The 18,337-nt window shown below is 40.0% G+C and overlaps 2 protein-coding genes across 3 annotated transcripts in view; one reads left to right on the forward strand and one right to left on the reverse strand.

Annotated features, from left to right (window-relative positions):
- Fam227b (family with sequence similarity 227 member B) overlaps window positions 1–18,337 on the forward strand; it is a 184,372-nt gene that overhangs the window by 66,142 nt on the left and 99,893 nt on the right. Inside the window, exon 10 of the mRNA XM_060372159.1 lies at window positions 8,185–8,322. Within this exon, the coding sequence (XP_060228142.1) occupies window positions 8,185–8,322 (138 nt within the window). The remainder of the gene's footprint in view (window positions 1–8,184; window positions 8,323–18,337) is intronic.
- Fgf7 (fibroblast growth factor 7) overlaps window positions 16,304–18,337 on the reverse strand; it is a 50,481-nt gene continuing 48,447 nt past the window's right edge. The window contains exon 4 of one of the 2 annotated variants that reach the window (XM_021655935.2): window positions 16,304–17,454. In XM_021655935.2, coding sequence (XP_021511610.1) covers window positions 17,260–17,454 — 195 coding nt within the window. In that variant the 3' untranslated portion in view covers window positions 16,304–17,259. The remainder of the gene's footprint in view (window positions 17,455–18,337) is intronic. The other variant, XM_021655936.2, reaches the window with a different exon arrangement.

Raw genomic sequence — 18,337 nt, forward strand, 5'->3', positions numbered from 1 at the left:
GGTGCTCAGCCTCCTAGCTACCAAGGAAATTAGCCACTGATGAAACAGTGTTTCCTGGTGCCCATGCTAAAGTGTTAACCACCTCTCAAGAATGATGGCTAACAAGAGAAGCCATGGCTTCTGAGTATTGTGCATCACAAGAATCAAACCATGCCTATAAATTATGCCCCCCACTCTCCACAGGAAACAGTCATGGTTCCCCGCCCCCTTGAAGCAAGAGTGGTGCCCTCAAAGTCTGAACTTTTAAGACAGTCCACACCCCCAGTCAGTCGTGACATTACTGCTCTGCCAGATGAAGAGATGTAACAGAAGGATCAAAGATGCATTTTTAAAAAACAAAGGAAACATGACACCACTGATGGAACTGAATCCTGAAAAACTAAAGCTATATATTGCCAGGAAAGGAAGTAAAAATGATCATCTTACAGAAATCCAGTGAGATTCAAGAGAATACAGGGCACTCAGTGAGAGCAGAGGACAACTTACAATCTCCACAGAGTCAACAAATAGATGTGATTTCTTTTTTTTCTTTTCTTTTCTCTTCTCTTTTCTTTTCTTCTCTTCTCTTCTTTTCTTTTCTTTTTTTGTTTTTGTTTTTGTTTTTGGAGACAAGGTTTCTCTATGTAGCCTTGGCTGTCCTAGACTCGCTTTTTAGACCAGGCTTGGCTTGAACTCACAGTGATCCACCTGCTTATGCCTCCCAGAGTTCTGGGATTACAGGCATGTGTCACCATGTCTGAATCATAGATATGATTTTTAAAAGAACAAAACTGAAATTTTAGAGCCAAAAATTTTAAATTAGAGAATTTCTCTGCAGATTAGATAAAGCAGAAAAAGAGCCTGTGATCTTGAAGACAGATCCTTTTAAATTACATAGAGAAAAGGTTAAAGAATGAAATGAAAGCCAGTGGGTTTATAGGATACAGTTAATGAATGAAATTTTATATTATCTAATTTCTAGCTTGAGAAGACAGATAAAGGAAAAGAAAATATTCAACGAAAGGGTTATTGAAAACACTCCATGTCTTGAGATGCATTTCTATACACATGGATCTCAAAGGTCCACTAACCAGTGATCCAACCCAATGAAATATCAAGAGTGAAACAATGTATCAAATACAAGGAAATCCCCACTAGACTATAGGGACTTCTCAAAAGAAGCCTTGTAGGATAAGAAAGTAGTGATGTATTTCAAGTGATGGAAAAAAAGTCAATCAGGAAGACTTTACCCAACATAGCTGTCCTACAATAATGAAGGACAGATCAGCAATACTGAAGTCCTTTGTCACCATTAGACCTGGCTCATAATAAATGCTTTGTGGCATGCCATCTCCAGAAATGATAGCACAGGATACTCATCACAAGGACCAAATACTTGACAGTGAAAAACTTAGGGAAGTAAGGATTTATTTTAGCCTGAGATTTCACAGTGAAAAAGACATGGTGGCTTAGGCTCTGGGCTTGGTAAAGAAACTAATGACTAGTCATCATATTGAGAAGACAGAAAGCAGGGAAAGACATGGGCCAGAACCAAGCAGAAGCTATGACCTATAAGTTCATCCCCAATCACAGGCCTCATCTCTTAAAATTTTACAGCTTCCTAAGATAGCACCATCAGCTAGGCACCAAGTGTTCAAGAAATCAACCTGAGAGGATATTGTGTATTTATTCCATAAAATTCTTCCCTTAACTTCTATAGGATCGTGGCTATCACCTAACCACATAGGTTGCCCTAGTAATATATTTCCAGAAGTCTTCAAAATCCACTAAGACGTTCAGCCCTTATAAAGTGAAACAAAAGTTATATGCTTCCAACACGTAATGGCACAAATGTCCCATTACACAAGAAAAGAATCACGGTATAAGAGAAATGATCAGCCAAGGAATACTAAAGCTAATCATGGAAAATACCACATCTTGCACTTCTATATCTGGCATCATCTGTTCTCGAGTGGCCTTGGGTATCCCCACTCCTCGAAATGTGTTATCTGTGGTGCAGGTGGCCCCTTGTTTGGGTTGGCTGCACTCCATGCCTGAACCTTTCCTAAGTGAGCACCTAACATTTCATCATTTCTTACATCTCAGTATGTCTGCCACAGCTTAGGGTTCACCTTCACAGTTTCATGTGATCATCTCTCAAGGATTCCTGCCACACATGGCCTGACCTCAGCAGCTTTCTGGGACTTAGCATGAGTTTCCACAGCCCCACACTCTTATGTCTTGAATCCTATAGAACCAATCTCATGTAGATACTCATTCCAACTGCTACTGACAGTCAGGGTGTAGACTGGCTCCCTTCTGCTACAGCCACTATGGTCTCTGCTGGAAAAACACTTTCCTAGTTGGTTATTTTTGAGCAGAAAATAACTGCGGTGTCATTCTCAGTTCAGGCTTTCTCAAATGACTTTCACTCTTAGAAGTTATAACTTTTAGAAGTTATAACCTTAAATGGATAGTGTATTGCCTGCCTATCAAGGCACATTTCCTAGTGTCCCAGTGCAAACTACACAACTCCACTTCTCTTCTAACTTCATAGGAATAGAACCAATGATCTAGAAAAAAAAATGATGGTAGTAAGGTCTTTCCTATAGACAGTTACTTTGAGTGTAAGTTGATTGCATTCTCCAATCAAAATGTACTTTAAAAGTGTACTTGAAAAGAAAGGAAGAAAAAGAAAGAATAAAGCTCTAGCTTATGCTACCTATGAGATACCAACTCTAGCTTTATGGCCAGACTGCTGCAGGCAGAGGAATTGAAGGTATTCTGTGTGGTGGCAAGTAAAAGGGAGCAGGGTTGGCTCCACTTACATCAGATAGAGCATAAGATAAATGATGTCATTATTTAATTCAAAGAAGTTGGTGTATCAATAGAACATGATAACCAAACTCAAAACATCCAAATACATAAAGCAAATATTAACTAGTGTGAAAAGACAGATAGTAGATGGTGTTAACACCTCACTTTCAACACTGAGAATTACATCCAGACAAGGGAATGTCAGGCTTGTATTATTCTTTAGATCAAATGGACCTAAATTGTCACCATGTTCAGGAGTCTATTGTGCCTGCTCACAATAGCTCATCATAGCTGTTTACCTTCCCTCCTAAACGAAGGGAATGGCTAGTGTCATTCCCTCCTAAACGAAGGGAATGGCTAGAGTTAGCTGAGTACCCAGACACCCTTCCCAACCAGTTATATGCAGTTCTGTCCTAATTGCATGTGGTGGGGAGGAGCTAGAAGATATAGGTAGGAAATGATGAGGGGAGGGGAAGGTCCCATCTATGTAGGCATGGAGAAACCATCAATGTTGCTGGGTACAGAATTTCCAGCGGCATTTCTCCAAGGTCACCTACACTCCTGCCCATAACTCCTCACCCATTGCTCTCTAAATAAACCTAATATCTGTTTGGCCCCCTGAGTGAATTTTGGTAGAATCCTAACTTAGTTTGTTTATTGGCTCTTTCAAAGGCCCTTAAACATAGTGTATGTATGACCCAGGAAAGGATTTTAGCAACAAAAGCATAGACAGAAAATTTTGTATCTTAGATTGGGACATAATTTCTTAGATGTGAAACAAAAATCTTGGTAAAAGAAAATCTTGGTAAACTAGATTTCATCATAAATAAAGTTTGTCCACTCAGAAAATACTTTTAATAGAATGAAAAAGCAAGTAATAGCCTTGAAGAAATATTAACAAAATTCGGGGGTGGGGGGTGCTAACAAAAACAAACAAACCAGGTACCTCCTATTGAAAAACTGGCAAGCTAGGTATAGTGCCTGCAGTCTTAGCACTGGAGTGTCAAACATAGAAAGATCTCAAGTTTAAGGGTAGCCAGGGCTACATGTTGGGACCCAGTTCAAAATCAAAATTACTGAATAAAATAGATGAAATACTTGAATAAAACACATGGTCAAATAATTTACATGAACCCAAGGAAATAATCTCAATTTATTAGTATGGCTAATAATCACTAGTTCGCCTAGTGATTGAGAAAAGAAACAGACCAAACCCCAGACTGAGGAAAGGTACTGTTATATGATTAACAGTCTGAAGAAATTACTATACAGAATGCTGAAAATGAAAACTACAAATTATTTTCAAATAGAGAAAGCAATTTATAGGAAGCCAAAAATCGAATGTTCCCACTCACAAGGGTTATAAATTAAGTAGAACATGTTGAGTCATTGGATGGAAGGCAATAAATTAAACACACGACCAAACAAAAATACCTTTATACATGGCAAAATAATAAGCATGTGCCCAACTTCACAATAGCTTAAGCAGATCATCATTATGAACTCCACTGGATGAATGGATAACAAAAATGTCATGTATTTATATAGTTTTTAAAAAATCTGCTTCTCGACTATTTTTTTTTTAAAGAAATCTTGCAGTTTGCAACAGCACAGATGGAACTTGAAGCCAATAGGTTATTGAAACAAGTCAGGCACAGGACAACCAGTACTCTATTTCTCACTCATTTGCAGAAACCAGAAAATCATCTCTTTAGGACAACACAATAGAATGGTGGTCACAGAAGTCTGGTAAGGGCAGAAAGGGACTGAATCAGGAGCACCAAAACCAGAATGGAGAAATCATATCTAAAGCTTCCTCGGCCCGGTAGGGAAACTATTGGTTAAAACAACATAGGGTCTATTTCAAAATGACTAGAAAAATATGAAATTCTCAACCTGTAAAATTATTAATGGTTGAAGAGATGAAAATGTTTTTACCCTGACTTATTATATATTATATACATGTATTGAATTATGATGATGTACCCCTAAATACTTCCAAATTTAAAAAAATGAAAGAAATATCTTCTTAAATAATCCACTGTTCAAGAAAGAAATCATAAAGGAACTTAGAAAACAACTGACCAAAGTTAAAAGCTAAACTAAATGGTCAAAAATAAATAAAAATATATAGTATAGCACATATAGTAGTTCTTCTTGGGTAATTTATGGCCTTTGTGTATTCTAAAAAATGAAGAGAAGAAGAAAAGAAGGAAGAAGAGGGAGGAAGAAGAATGAAAATAGAGAAAGAAGAAGAAGAAAGGAGGAGGAAAGAAGGAAGAAAGAACTGAGAAGAAGAAAGAATGAGGAGAAAAAGAGTAAGGAAGAAGAAGGGAGGAGGAAAAAGAGAAGAAGGAGGAAAAAGAGAGCTGCAAAAAAATCCATGTGGCAGAAACTCATCCTTTGCCGCTTCTATTTTTAGATTTTACCTCTCTGTGTTGTATCTAATAAGAGAACAACAACAACAACAACAAAAACTACAAATAAGTATATTTTAAAATTCTCATATTTGAAGACTTGACATTCCTGTTTGGAAAACATTAGGACGAGGAATTATCAAAATGGGGAGGGGGATCCAAGATGGTGGCGCCGAGAGGACACTGTGTCTGGTGAGCAGGACAGCAGGGACTGCACATCGACCAACAGACCGAACTGTGGGTCCATTCTCAGGTCACCCAGCTAAATCCTGGAAGAGTTCCTGGGTACTGGCAGGCATGCTGTCATCAGGGCAGAGCCACAGGCCTGCGTGCGTGCTCTGATCACCATCCCAGACTGAACTGTTGGCCCCACAGCACCAGGGACTGGGTTTTCCACTCCAGAGAAAACCCCATGGTGAAGGAAGCAATTGGGATTGACCTCAGGTCACCTAGATAATCCATGGAAAAGGTCTGGTCCCAGCAGGCACTTAGCCACCAGCCCAGAAACCTGCCTGCACACCTTACTCACTGTCTCAGACAGAACTGAGTGCCCCTAAACGCCACAGACTGGGTTTCCCTATCAGGAGGAAACCCCATGGTGAGGAAAACATCAGGTTCTACCTCAAGATACCCAGCCAAACCCCCTACACACACCACCATGAAAAATTCCTGGAAAAAGCTCCCAGGTTCCTGCAAGCACCCAGTCACCAGCCGGAGCCACCCGCCTGCACCTGCGTGCTCTATTCACCATCCCAGACTAAATTGTGGACCCCAAAACACCACAGACTGGGTCTCCCTTTTGGGAGGAAATATCAGGGAACAAGAGGTCCAACCTCAGGACACCCAGCTAATTCAGGAGAAGTTCCTGGGTTCCCCAGGCTCCTGGCCTTAGCCTCCTGCCTGTGTGCTGCGCTCACTTGCCACTGATTACTGCTTGAGTACTGGGGCAAAGAACTCCAACCTCAGACCTACAGAAGCCTGAGATCCACAGGATCAGCGCCTAGACACTGGTCCAAGGCACAACCTGTCTCCCTACCCAAACTGACCAAACCATGGGGCTCCCTGGTTCTTCGAGAGGGCTGCACCCAGCAAACACAGAGTAAGAGCAGCAGCAACAGCTCACTAAATTCAGAGCAAGAAACCCAGTGCAGGGCAGTTGTCTTCAGGACTTTTCCTGGTGAAAAGACAGCCTCCCCCAACCTCCAACAACCTCAGTTATGCCACCAGTCCATACACCTGAGAAGCACTGGCCATTTGGTGACCATATCCAAAAAGCTGAGGAGGCCTCCTTCAGGAACAACCATCCCCGGCCAAGGGGATTCTCCCCACCCCAGGATTCCAGCAGGCACCAGAAACTAACAGCCAGCACCTGAGACAGCCAGATGGGTAGAGGCTAGCATAAAAACATAACCAACAAATGGATGGAACTAGAAGAGATCATCCTGAGTGAGGTATCTCAGAACCAGAGAGAAATGGATGGTATATATTCACTTATAAGCAGGTATTAGTCATATACTATAGGATAAACGTACTAAAATCTACAGACCTGAAGAAGATAAACAACAAAGAAGATACTTGGGAGGGTGTTTAAATCTCATTCAGAATGGCAAACAGGATAGACACCAGAAGTGGTAGAAGAGAGGAAACGGGATGGGAGCCTACCATAGGGGTTCTCTGAAAATCTCCACCCCACCCGGATCAACGCAGATGCGGAAACTCACAGCCAAACTTCAGGCAGAGCACAGGGAGTCTTATGGAAGAAGGTGGGGATAGAAGGACCCGGAGGGGACAGGAACTCCACAAGGAGACCAACAAAGCCAAAATCTGAGCCCAGGGGGTGCTGCAAAGGCTGGTGCACCAAACAAGGACCATGCATGAAGAGGACATAGACCCCCTGCTCAGATGTGGCCGAAGGCAGCTCAGTCTCCGTGTGGGATCCCGAATAAGGAGAGCAGGTGCTATCTTTGACATGAACTGGGTTGCCTGCTCTTTAATCATCCCCCCTGGGAGTTTGGCCTTGCCAGGCCACAGAGGAAGAGGATCCAGGTTGGTGAGACTTGACAAGCTAGGGTCAGATGATGAAGGAGGAAGTCTCCCTTTTTCAGTGGACTATGGGAAGGGAATAGGGAGGGAAGAGAGAGAGAGAATGGAACTGAGAGGAGATGAGAGAGGTGGCTACAGTCAGGATATAAAATTAATAAATTGTAAAAATAAAACTTTAAAGAAAGATGTTCACATCAGAGCACATCTGATATCTATGGAGAACCAACACATTATTTCTTTCTACATTACACATATACCAAATAGAGTTTAATCCCAGAAACAGAAGGGCATTCTACCACCAGATTGTATTAATCATGAATTGTATCCTTTATATTTTATATTTTAACACCTAAGGACATACCCTTCATTGGGCCAGACTGTTTCTAGATATAGTAAATAATTATAGGTATAATTATTAAATACACACCGACCAATCTATAGCCCTGCCCGTAAGAACCTTCTCCTTCACTAAATTCTTAACCCAGATGTTTGACATCCTAGGAATCAAGCAACTGGGGTAAACCTTGAGCCTAGAACCTGCTGGAATAACTGAATAATTTCCTCCTTAAAAAAAAAAAGTAGCTTGCTTGCTGTACCTTTGGTGTTGCTCTCTCCTGGCCAACCTGAGTCTCCCTGATGTAGCCCCCTGTAGCATCCTTTTCTTGAGGGCAATGAAAAATAAACCCTGCCTTAATCCTTAATCAGCTGCCTACTGGCCTTACTATACAACAAACTTTCTATCAATGTCTAATGCTTTAAAATATAGGCAGCCTATCAAGAACACTCAAGTGAAATGCAAAGCATCTATGTATTTTACACAATGGTAACTAATGATTAAAACAACCTGGTAGCTGTATCTAGAGAGATGTAGACAGTCCTAGTTTGTTCATAAAAATCGGATTGGCTAATATACGCTCTACCTTAACAGGTCTAAAACCCCGGAGTGGCTTCTGGAACCAGTGGAGACTAAAAGATCTCTGCACAACCACCATACACGGTAGCAGGCGGCCACCGTCAAAGTTGGTGAAAAGCAGGACCTCTGCCAACCAGGAGCACATAGTATCCAGTAAGCAAATGCGACAAATCAGGCGTGAGAAGGTAGCCGCAGCGCAGTCAATCAGGCCAGTTATCAGTTACCTAGGACATCATTTGATTTGTAAATTGCTGATGTAGTGGTGTATCTCGCGCCCTTTTCCTGCTCACCTAGTGTGACACTTTCATGTCAATTTTTAGAACTATAGACATTCTTGCCTTAGGCTGAGTGGCTTGCTGGGTGGTAATGCGTCTTGCAACAGAGAAGTCAACCATTTTTATTTGGTACATTTATGCCATATTTCTTTTAAAGCTTAAGCCTTGTTGTGTTTTCTCAAGACTTATAATAAGGTTATCAAAATACTTACCTGGCTTTTTTTCCTAGTACTTCCCTGCTTCTATATTTTGACTGACTTACTAAATCCATACAAAATTTATTTTGCGGTAAGGAATATGATTATTTTCCCACTTTTTCTTTTCAAAATGATTCATTTATTAAAAAGTCCACTTAAAGAAAAATTTAAATATCCATTTACTTTGATATATCTTTGTATTTTTTTCTGTTTCTTGAATTCTGTGTCCAAAACTGCCTTACAAAAATCAATTCTCCTTAACTACTCTCAATTAATGAACTCTTTAAGGCAAATTAATTTTGCTTCTATTTATACTAAGACTGCAGTACCAAGTGCAATCTTGTATACAGGTTTTATTTCTGACCAGCCGGATCAGAACAAAGGCTCTTTGGTTTCAGAGCATCTGTGGAGAGAGCTACTTTCCAGTGTTTTCCTTCAGTTATGCCAGGAAAGATGGGCTGACCTATCAGCCTGCTCTTGAGGAACTCCTTGGCTAATTACTTAACTGGTTTTATTATTTAACAATTTAATTATTTAACAATTATTTAACTGGTTCATTACAGCTTTTTAGATCTGTACATTTGGAAGTGATTGATCACAAGGAGACATGGCTTCCTACTCTTTATACTCTGTATAAATATAATGACACATGATTCCTATCTGTTAGTAATTATAGGAATTTGCTTGTTTTGCTGTTGATACACTTTAATGAGTTTTTTAGAATACCATACATAAACCAGAAAGGATCCTAAGAGCTAGAAGTCAAAGCACAAAAGGTTTGTGTGTGTGTGTGTGTGTGTGTGTGTGTGTGTGTACCATGCTTTAGCCCTGGGAAGAAATTTGCCATTCTACCAGGTAATTGCTGTGAAAGCAAACTCCCTCTAAATAAGGAGGTGAAGTCCAGAACTCTTGCTTTTCCAGGTAAGTTCTGCCACTGGAGATTTAGAAGTCTGTCAAGACAGACTGTGTGCATTCCCATATGTGTTTATTTATCAAAACATTTCAGTGCTTGTTCCATTTCACAGATTTCAGGTATAAAATGAAATTTTATAGCATTCACATTCTGATTCTTAACCAATATCTAACTGAGAGAAGATAGACCAGGACTAGCTGTGTTCATCACCTTACATATTCTTTTTTGCAATAGATAAGGAATGATACAAGGACCCGCAACCAGTTAGCATACAGAGAGAAAGAGAGCATTGCAAGTTCAACTCTAAATGAGACATCTGTGTCATACCTCTCCCTTTGAGGGTCAGGAATCATGGAAGATGAGGAGGAAAGATTCTAAGAGCCAGAGAGAGCAGATGTTTGGCATGAAATGGTGTTGCATTCGTGACCTGACAGTGGCTGCATGCCCAGGACTTGCAGGACATCAAGCCATGCAGAATCCCAGGATGAACACTGAGGGGCTGTATGAGGCGATATTGGCAGGGATGGCCTCTGGGGAAGGCATTACCCATTTTCTCTAGGCCACAGAGAGACGGCTCATGCTCAACAGATCATCCCAGACCCATGCACTTATAGGCAGCCCTACATGGACTCCATGGGCATCTAAAAAGAGGACAGACAGCATGTGAAGTTAGAAAGGGAATATTTTGGGTTCTGGAGGGAGGAGAGAATAGGATTGTGGACCTTATCAAACACATTATATAAAAATATTTTTTTTATTTTTTTATTAATTACAGTTTATTTACTTTGTATCCCAGATATAGCCCCCTCCCTCATTTCTTCCTAATCCCTCCCTCCCTCCCTTATCTCTTCCCATGCCCCTCCCCAAGTCCACTGATAATGGAGGTCCCTGTCCCCTTCCATCTGACCCTAGTCTATCAGGTCTCATCAGGACTGGCTGCATTGTCTTCCTCTGTGGCCTGGGAAGGTTGCTCCCCCTCAGGGGGAAGTGATCAAAGAGCCAGCCACTGGGTTCATGTCACATACAGTCCCTGTTCCCATTAGTAGGGCACCTACTTGGAGACTGAGCTGCCTGCCGTGGGCTACATCTGTGCAAGGGTTCTAGGTTATCTCCATGCATGTTTTTGTTGGAGTATCAGTCTCAGAAAAGACCATTGGGCTTAGTTTTTTGCTTCTGTTGCTCTCCTTGTGGAGCTCCTGTCCTCTCCAGGTCTTTCTATTTCCCCCTTCTTTCATAAAATTCCCTGCATTCTGCCCAAAGTTTGGCTATGAGTCTCAGCATTTGCTTTGATACCCTGCTGGCTAGAGTTTTACAGAGGCCCTCTGTGGTAGGCTCCTGCCCTATTTCCTGTTTTCTCCCTATTCTGATGTCCATCCTGTTTGCCTTTCTGAGTGAGGATTGAGCATCTTACCCAGGGTTCTCCGTCTTGCTTAGCTTCTGTAGGTGTACAGACTTTAGTATGTTTATCCTATACTATATGTCTAATATCCACTTATGAGTGAGTATATACCCTGTGTGTTTTTCTCCTATTGAGATACCTCCCTCAGGATGATATTTTCTAGTTCTCACCATTTGCCTGCAAATTTCATGATTTCCTTGTTTTTAATTGCTGAGTAATATTCCACTGTGTAAATGTACCACAATTTCTGTTTCCATTCCTCTGTTGAGGGACATCTGGGTTGTTTCTAGATTCTGGCTATTACAAATAAAGCTGCTACTAACATGGTTGAACAAATGTCCTTGTTGTATACTTGAGCGTATTTTGGATATACGCCTAGGAGTGGTATAGTAGGATCTTGAGGTAGCACTATTCCTAATTTTCTGAAAGAGTGACAGACTGATTTTCAAAATGGTTGTACAAGTTTACATTCCCACCAGTAATGGAGGAGGGTTCCCCTTGCTCCACATCCTCTCCAGCATGTATTGTCACTTGAGTTTTTTTTTTCTGCATGTATGTCTGAGAACCAGCATTCAATCAGAGGGCAGACTGTCCCCTCCTACAGCGGCTGCTGTACTTGTTGTTTTGGACTGTACTTTTAAAAGCCAGGTGTAGATGACAGATGTGTGACACTGACCTGTGCGCAGGGGGAGGTACAATTATTTATATAATCATGGCGAAGTACCTAGAAAGAACTTCCTCAGACACGTTATCCACAGATTCCTCATCCGCTAGTATGGAAAAGCAGGTAACGTGATGCTCCCACGCAGCGTAACAACTTTCTGGCAACTAATCTCAAAGGACAGAAAATCAATGACATGCCTGATAAGATATTCAAAGGAATGGTTTGAAGGAAAGACAGTGAGACAAGAGCAGCTACAAAGAGAGAATGGAATAGGAAAAATAGCACTGGTTAGAATGAGAAAATCTCCAGAGAGTTGGCATGGAAAAGAACCAAATAGAAACCTTGGAACTGAAGAACTTAATAAGTCAAATGAAAACACAGCTAAGAAATTTGACAGCAGTCTAAAGCAGGAAAAAAAATATCTAAACTTAAAGACAGCTCCTTTGAACATTCCGATCACATGAAAAACAAAGAAAATGGAAGAAAAAAAAGGAAAGATTAATAAAAAAACAAAACAAAACCCAAGATGTGCAGGACACCATTACACAAAAAAATGGCTGAATCTTGCCATTTTTAGAAAGAGGGAAGTATAAAATATATGTATATCAATATCCCTCAACTTCCCTAATCTTGGAAACAGTCATCCGGGTTCAGGAGTCACAAAAGATCCAACCCATTTTTGGTAATTTTTATGAACTTGGTAGTATCTGCTCAGCAATCCAAACATATTCTGGATTTTTAGTGTTTTGCCTCTTGTCTTTTCCTGCCTATCCAACAGCAAAATTTTTAACCAGTTACCTTTGTTCAACTGCCACTTTGCTGGCCTCCATGCAATTTATGATGTATTCTCTGTGATTAGATCACAAATTTGAACAGAGGGATTTAATGATAGCCAATGCATGTTCCTTCTGAGAATGGACTTTGAATTGGCTTGAACTTTTACGCACCTTATATTCTGTAATCATTTCATTGTCAAAATGATTACAGCTCTTTCTCATGTTTGTGCTCTGTGTAGTGCTAACTGTCGACAGAAAAATTATGGCAAACCTCGGTGGGGAATGAGTGAGTTTTAAAAGGAGATAATGAGCCAGGGCTAGATTGGAAAGGAGTTTGGGTTTGTTTCTTCCACTTGTCTCGTTAGTTCTCAACTGCAGCAAGAACCCTAGAGATTCCTGTTACGCTCCGTGGAAGCCTCACGTTACCTGCTTTTCCATACTAGCGGATGAGGAATCTGTGGATAACGTGTCGGAGGAAGTTCTTTCTAGGCACTTCGCCAATGAGCTTGTGCCTCCTTGTTTCAAAAAGAAAAGTAACTCCTGGAGGTGAATCTAATGTGCGTCCTGCATGGAAACCAATAGCTTTGGGGTCTTTTTAGGTTTTGTTTTGCTTAGAGTAGTGGTTCTCAACCTTCCTAATGCTGCAACGCTCCAGCACGGTTCCTCATGTTGTGCTGACCCCCAACCATAAAATTATTTTCATTACTACTTCATAACTGTAATTTTGCTACTGTTAAAAATGGTAACATAACTATCTGTGTTTTCTGATGGTGTCGGCAACCCCTGTGAAAGGGTCATTCAGCCCCAAGGTCGACATCTATGATCAGATTCTTTTTATGTTTTTTTTTTCTTTTTTATTATCATCATTTATTACAATTTATTCAGTTTGTATCCTGGGTGTGTCCCCCTCCCTCTTCTCCTCCTATGCCCCTCTCCTAGTCCACTGATAGGGGAGGACCTCCTCCCCTTCCATCTGACCCTAGCCTATCAGGTCTCATCAGGACTGGCTGCACTGTCTTCCTCTGTGGCCTGGCAAGGCTGCCCCGCCCTGAGGGGGAGGTGATCAGAGAGCCAGCCACTGAGCTCATGCCAGAGAAAGCCCCTGTATAATCTTATTCTTTAAGGTAGTGAAGTTAAGAGGAGAATTATTTTTAGGTTGAATCTGAAGGCATAATAATGTCTTACTTGGAGCCATTGTCAGTTTGCTGCCGTGTGAGACCTAAGAACACAGAACACAGGCCAACAAAGCCAGGCGTGACCTAAGCCTTCTCTGATTTTCCTGTGAAAGAAAGGACCAACTTTGCACAGAAAATATACCTACTTCATTTGTTTCTCTATGAATACCTTGGATTGGTCTTATCAGGCCTTGGAACACATGGTTTGTGGTAAAGCTGTGAATGGCGGTGTAATCCATGGCTTGCAATAGGCGCTTTACAATGGCCTCCCTTCTGATATGTACTTCAGGGATAATATGTCCCCTGTATGTACAGAAGTGAAATCACACTGGAGATTGCTTCTTAAAACTATGGCTTCCACTCAGGAACTTTTATTCTCTGATCCACTGTTTTGTAGGAAATAAACTTCTTTTGAGAAACAGTGTTATGAAGATCCCATGATGAGGAGTTGATGTTTGCCGGGTGCAGCCAGTGAAGGGTGGTGCTGGATTTCCCTCAGGGCTGCGTATTGAGATCAATGGCTTCCCTGGTTAATACCTTGATTACAACTTTATGAGGGCTTGCAGTCAGAGCACCCAGATAATTATAAGACAAAAGAACTGTTGTTTTAGGTCATTAAATTTTCATGTTATACGGGACATAACTGAATGCACAGCTGCATCCAGACAGAGAAAGGAATAATTATTGTTCATATAATGACAAAGGCTTTCAGAAAGCACAGGATGGTGATTTGTGAAACAGGACTGTCACAGTCAGGATGCAAATGGTAAAGCTTCTCATAAGAAATTACCTGGCTCCTTGGTAGATGTTGCTTTATAAAGAAATCACAGTATTGGGAAAATAGTAAGATTTTATTTTTTACTGCTTCCTGTCTAATCTCTATTCAAGAGAAGTTAAATCTGGATAAATTCCTCAAAATTGGAGAGCAGATGTGAGGCTATGGGAGTCTGAATAAGTCAGACTGTTATTGAATACTGAGTATTCTTGAATGTGGTAGTAGAATAAGCAAAGAGTAAGGTGACGGCACCGCTGAGTTACATGTGAGTGAGTAGCAAGCTATTCATAGTTAAAAAAAAAACACTTTAAGGTTTTCTTAGAAATGACCACACATGATAATTGTCTGATATTCATATGGGCTCATATTCATTCTGATGGATTATGGAGTAAGTGTCTGTGTGTGTGTGTGTGTGTGTGTGTGTGTGTCTCACAGGCACAATGACACACAGACACACAGACAACACACACACACACACACACACACATACAAGGAGAAAAAGATAAAGATTCTTGACTCTAATTTCTTTCTTCTTGATTCTTCTTTGAGCATGACTATTAACAAAGTGCAACCTAGCCCTAGGAATGACCACCAACCACCAACCACCAACCACCAACCACCAAAAACCAACCCCACGTCTCAGGGCCCTAGCATTTATATACCCTCTGAAAAGTGTCCAGAATTCCAAACATTACACAGTCACAGAAACTGTGTGCAACTGGAAAAACCGCACCTCCGCTAGAGCATGAGGCAAATCATAGTCAGCTGCTGTGGACAGGCTGAAGCAGCCTTTTAGCACTAGGTTTAAGACAAAAACTAGTATTTCTGAGTTTTTTAAAGAAACCAAAATTCCAGAATGTCACTACATTTTACCTTTTCCTTGAAAAAATATTAATTGAATGGATTCATGTATATATATATATATTTCACATATACATATATATTGATTGTGGACTAGAACTCAGCTAGGCACCTATGAAACAACTATGAAAAACATAATCTTCTTCTACCCTTGATATTTTCACAAGACTCCAGTTACAGGAGCCAGGGCTAGAAAGCTTGACTACAAATATCCTCAAATTGGATGCTAATACAGAATATTCCCTCACGGTATCTCCTGCAGTGTTTGTGACAAAGGTCAACACTTCCTACCTTTGCCTTGGATACCTGGGCAAACCACGAGAAAGCCAAGTGATTCTGTTATTTTTGTTGACAAAGGCTTTGCCATATAACTTTTACTTATAAACATATTACCAAATATGTGTTTTATGTAATATAAAGACACTTTAATGGAAGCATTTGAAGTTGTTATTACATTAATTCAAATACCAACAATTTAACTAAATGCTGCCCTTCCCCTGGTGAGCACACACGAAGCTCTGTCAGCATCTGCTGGCGGTGGACCTATGGAGTAAGTATTCATCTCTCTGTCAAGCCCTTTATCTGGGGCCCGGCCTGAAGCCTTAGGTGTTTGGGGCTCCATACCCTGACCACAACTTCTATTGGGGTTATGCTCTTGCCATTTCAATATTGGCATGTTGTTGCATGGCAGAAAACTCTGGATTACCAAATTGCTAAATTTAACTATACCTACTCTTAAACTATGCTTTATTGCTGTGCATCAAAATACATTCTCACTAAAATCCTTTGATTTCTTTTACTTGTGTGATCCAAATTCATTGGCAAGAGTGTTATGCAAAGTCTTTCCCACATTCTTGTATCACTCGCTGTGAGACATCTATTGTAAGCATGGCTGCAGGCTGTCATTCTTGTCTGCCATCCAGCACTCGCTAGCCAAGCGCTGTGCTAGACCTGGTGTCAGTCTCCAGGGGGGAAGAAATCTGCAGTGTGGGCAGACGGTTTTGTCGTTCCCTTGAAATTAAAAGCATATGAAACAGATACAGCTTCTTAAGGTTTTTTCTTTATAAATAACATAAACTTAAATAACAAAACAATAAAATTCAAATACAACTTAAAGTAGAGTTTAATGCTGTAACCACAGTGGGGGAGGGGAAGCATGATATTTGTGGGAAGAGCATTACTAAAAGTTGTGTTTCCAAAATGTGACTTATACAAAAGATAGGTTATGTTATTTGAAAAAAAAAAAAAAAGTAAAGATTTCTGAATTTTATTTTTAGGGATTATAAAATGTTATTTTGTGGTGAGATGAAGTACATATTATCATCATTGCTATTTTATGTACAGATTTTTGAAACATTCTGTTAGCAATACCTGTTCAATTTGAGTGGGGTTACATTTTTTTTTCCATGTTAATCAGCACAGGTATGTTCCAAGCCTGTAATTTTGTAAAGCCACCTATAGATTTCATTCTATGATAAAAAAAAAAGTTGAGAACATTCATTTTTTTCTGAATAGAGCTGAACTGGATTATAGTTCTTACTGGAAAGCTTTCAAACACTGCTCATCGTCGACAATTTGTGTGGGCTTGATCACCTGACAGGACATCCCAGCAGCCTTTAGGTCTGACATACCTTATCTAACATCATCTGCATTATCATTATTATTATTATAGCAGCCATTCTATAAGCAGATAGTGATATTAAATATTCATTATCAGATAGTCAAATCTAACATACTCTTCCGGGTAAATTAATTTAAGAAAAACACCACGTCACTAACATTATGATTGTACAACCACTTTTACAACTTTTTACAACTTTTAGTTACTAAATCTGATTTTTGTGTATATTCTTCAAATCTTTCTTTAATGCAGTCTTTTAAAATAAACAAAAATGCGCAAGTCCAGCTTGATCAGTTTTTCAGTAGTTTTCCAGCCTTTCTTGATTACTTTAGAAGAGAGAGAGAGACAGAGTAAGAAAACAGAAAGAAGAAAAAAGTCCACTGGAAAGAAATCTCCCTGCTGAGTGAAACTGGTTTCTCAAACACCATGTACGATTAGGTTATTGCCATAGGAAGAAAATGGGCTGTTTTTTGTTCTTTCTTTGTTTTCTTCCCTTTGACAGGAAGCCCCTTTTGATTTAAGGCAACGAACATTTCCCCTCCACCGTGTGTCCATTTAGCTGATGCATACGTGTTATAATGGTTTTCCAGAATGAGCTCTTTGAAGTTGCAATCTTCATTGCATTCTTTCTGATAAAAACAAGCAAAAAACAAAAACAAAACACACAGTTATTAAAACGAGTTCTAAAGGGGTTCAGCCTAACAACAAGCAGGTGATGGTCTGCCGAGGTGAAATATATGTGACTTATTTTAAGCCTCAGATTGAGCATAACTGATACAGTTTAGGAGGTTTACGTATGCCATTTTTTTTGGCATAGGTTGAAAGCATCTTACATGTAACACACAAATAATAATAATAATATAATACACATTTAGTTATGTCAATTTGGACAGTACATTTCTACTTTTTAATGCTGGGATAATATAATATATATTTAGTTATGTCAATTTGGACAGTAAATTTCTACTCTTTAATGCTGGGATCCCCATTTTCCATCCACCAGAAATTTAGAGTAGAGGGGATAGCCTCCACCTCCTGCAGGTAGGTGACGACTATATAATAAACTTCATTTTCTACTATGTTGCCCTCAATTGTACCAAAACGCAAAGTTACTTCTTTGTTCAGACCTGCAGCCAAGCGTTTATTTGATTAACCTCTATTCTATAGTTTGCCAGCATAGGCATTGTGCAGAGCTACAAGAATAAAAAGAAACATTACTTTTGTTTTACTCTAGTGGGATCAACTGTCATATAAACCACATGGTAATAAATCGGAAGCCATGTGAATGCTAACAGTTCAAAGCTCATGATTGTGAGGCTGATGTTGCTAAATGAACTAAATGCTTCAAATTTTTTTCCTAAGAATTTCCATGTCAGCAATGTGCAAATCGGGTGAATGCTTTCAAAAAGAGCTTTAATACTCACACATGGAAATTTTAGGTTGCAAGTATATAAAGTGCACAAGGAAGTTTAGAATTGGAAGGATCCCTAGAGATCAGTCATTCCAAGTTAT

This window comes from Meriones unguiculatus, chromosome 18 (assembly GCF_030254825.1).
Source record: "Meriones unguiculatus strain TT.TT164.6M chromosome 18, Bangor_MerUng_6.1, whole genome shotgun sequence".
Lineage (NCBI taxonomy): Eukaryota > Metazoa > Chordata > Mammalia > Rodentia > Muridae > Meriones > Meriones unguiculatus.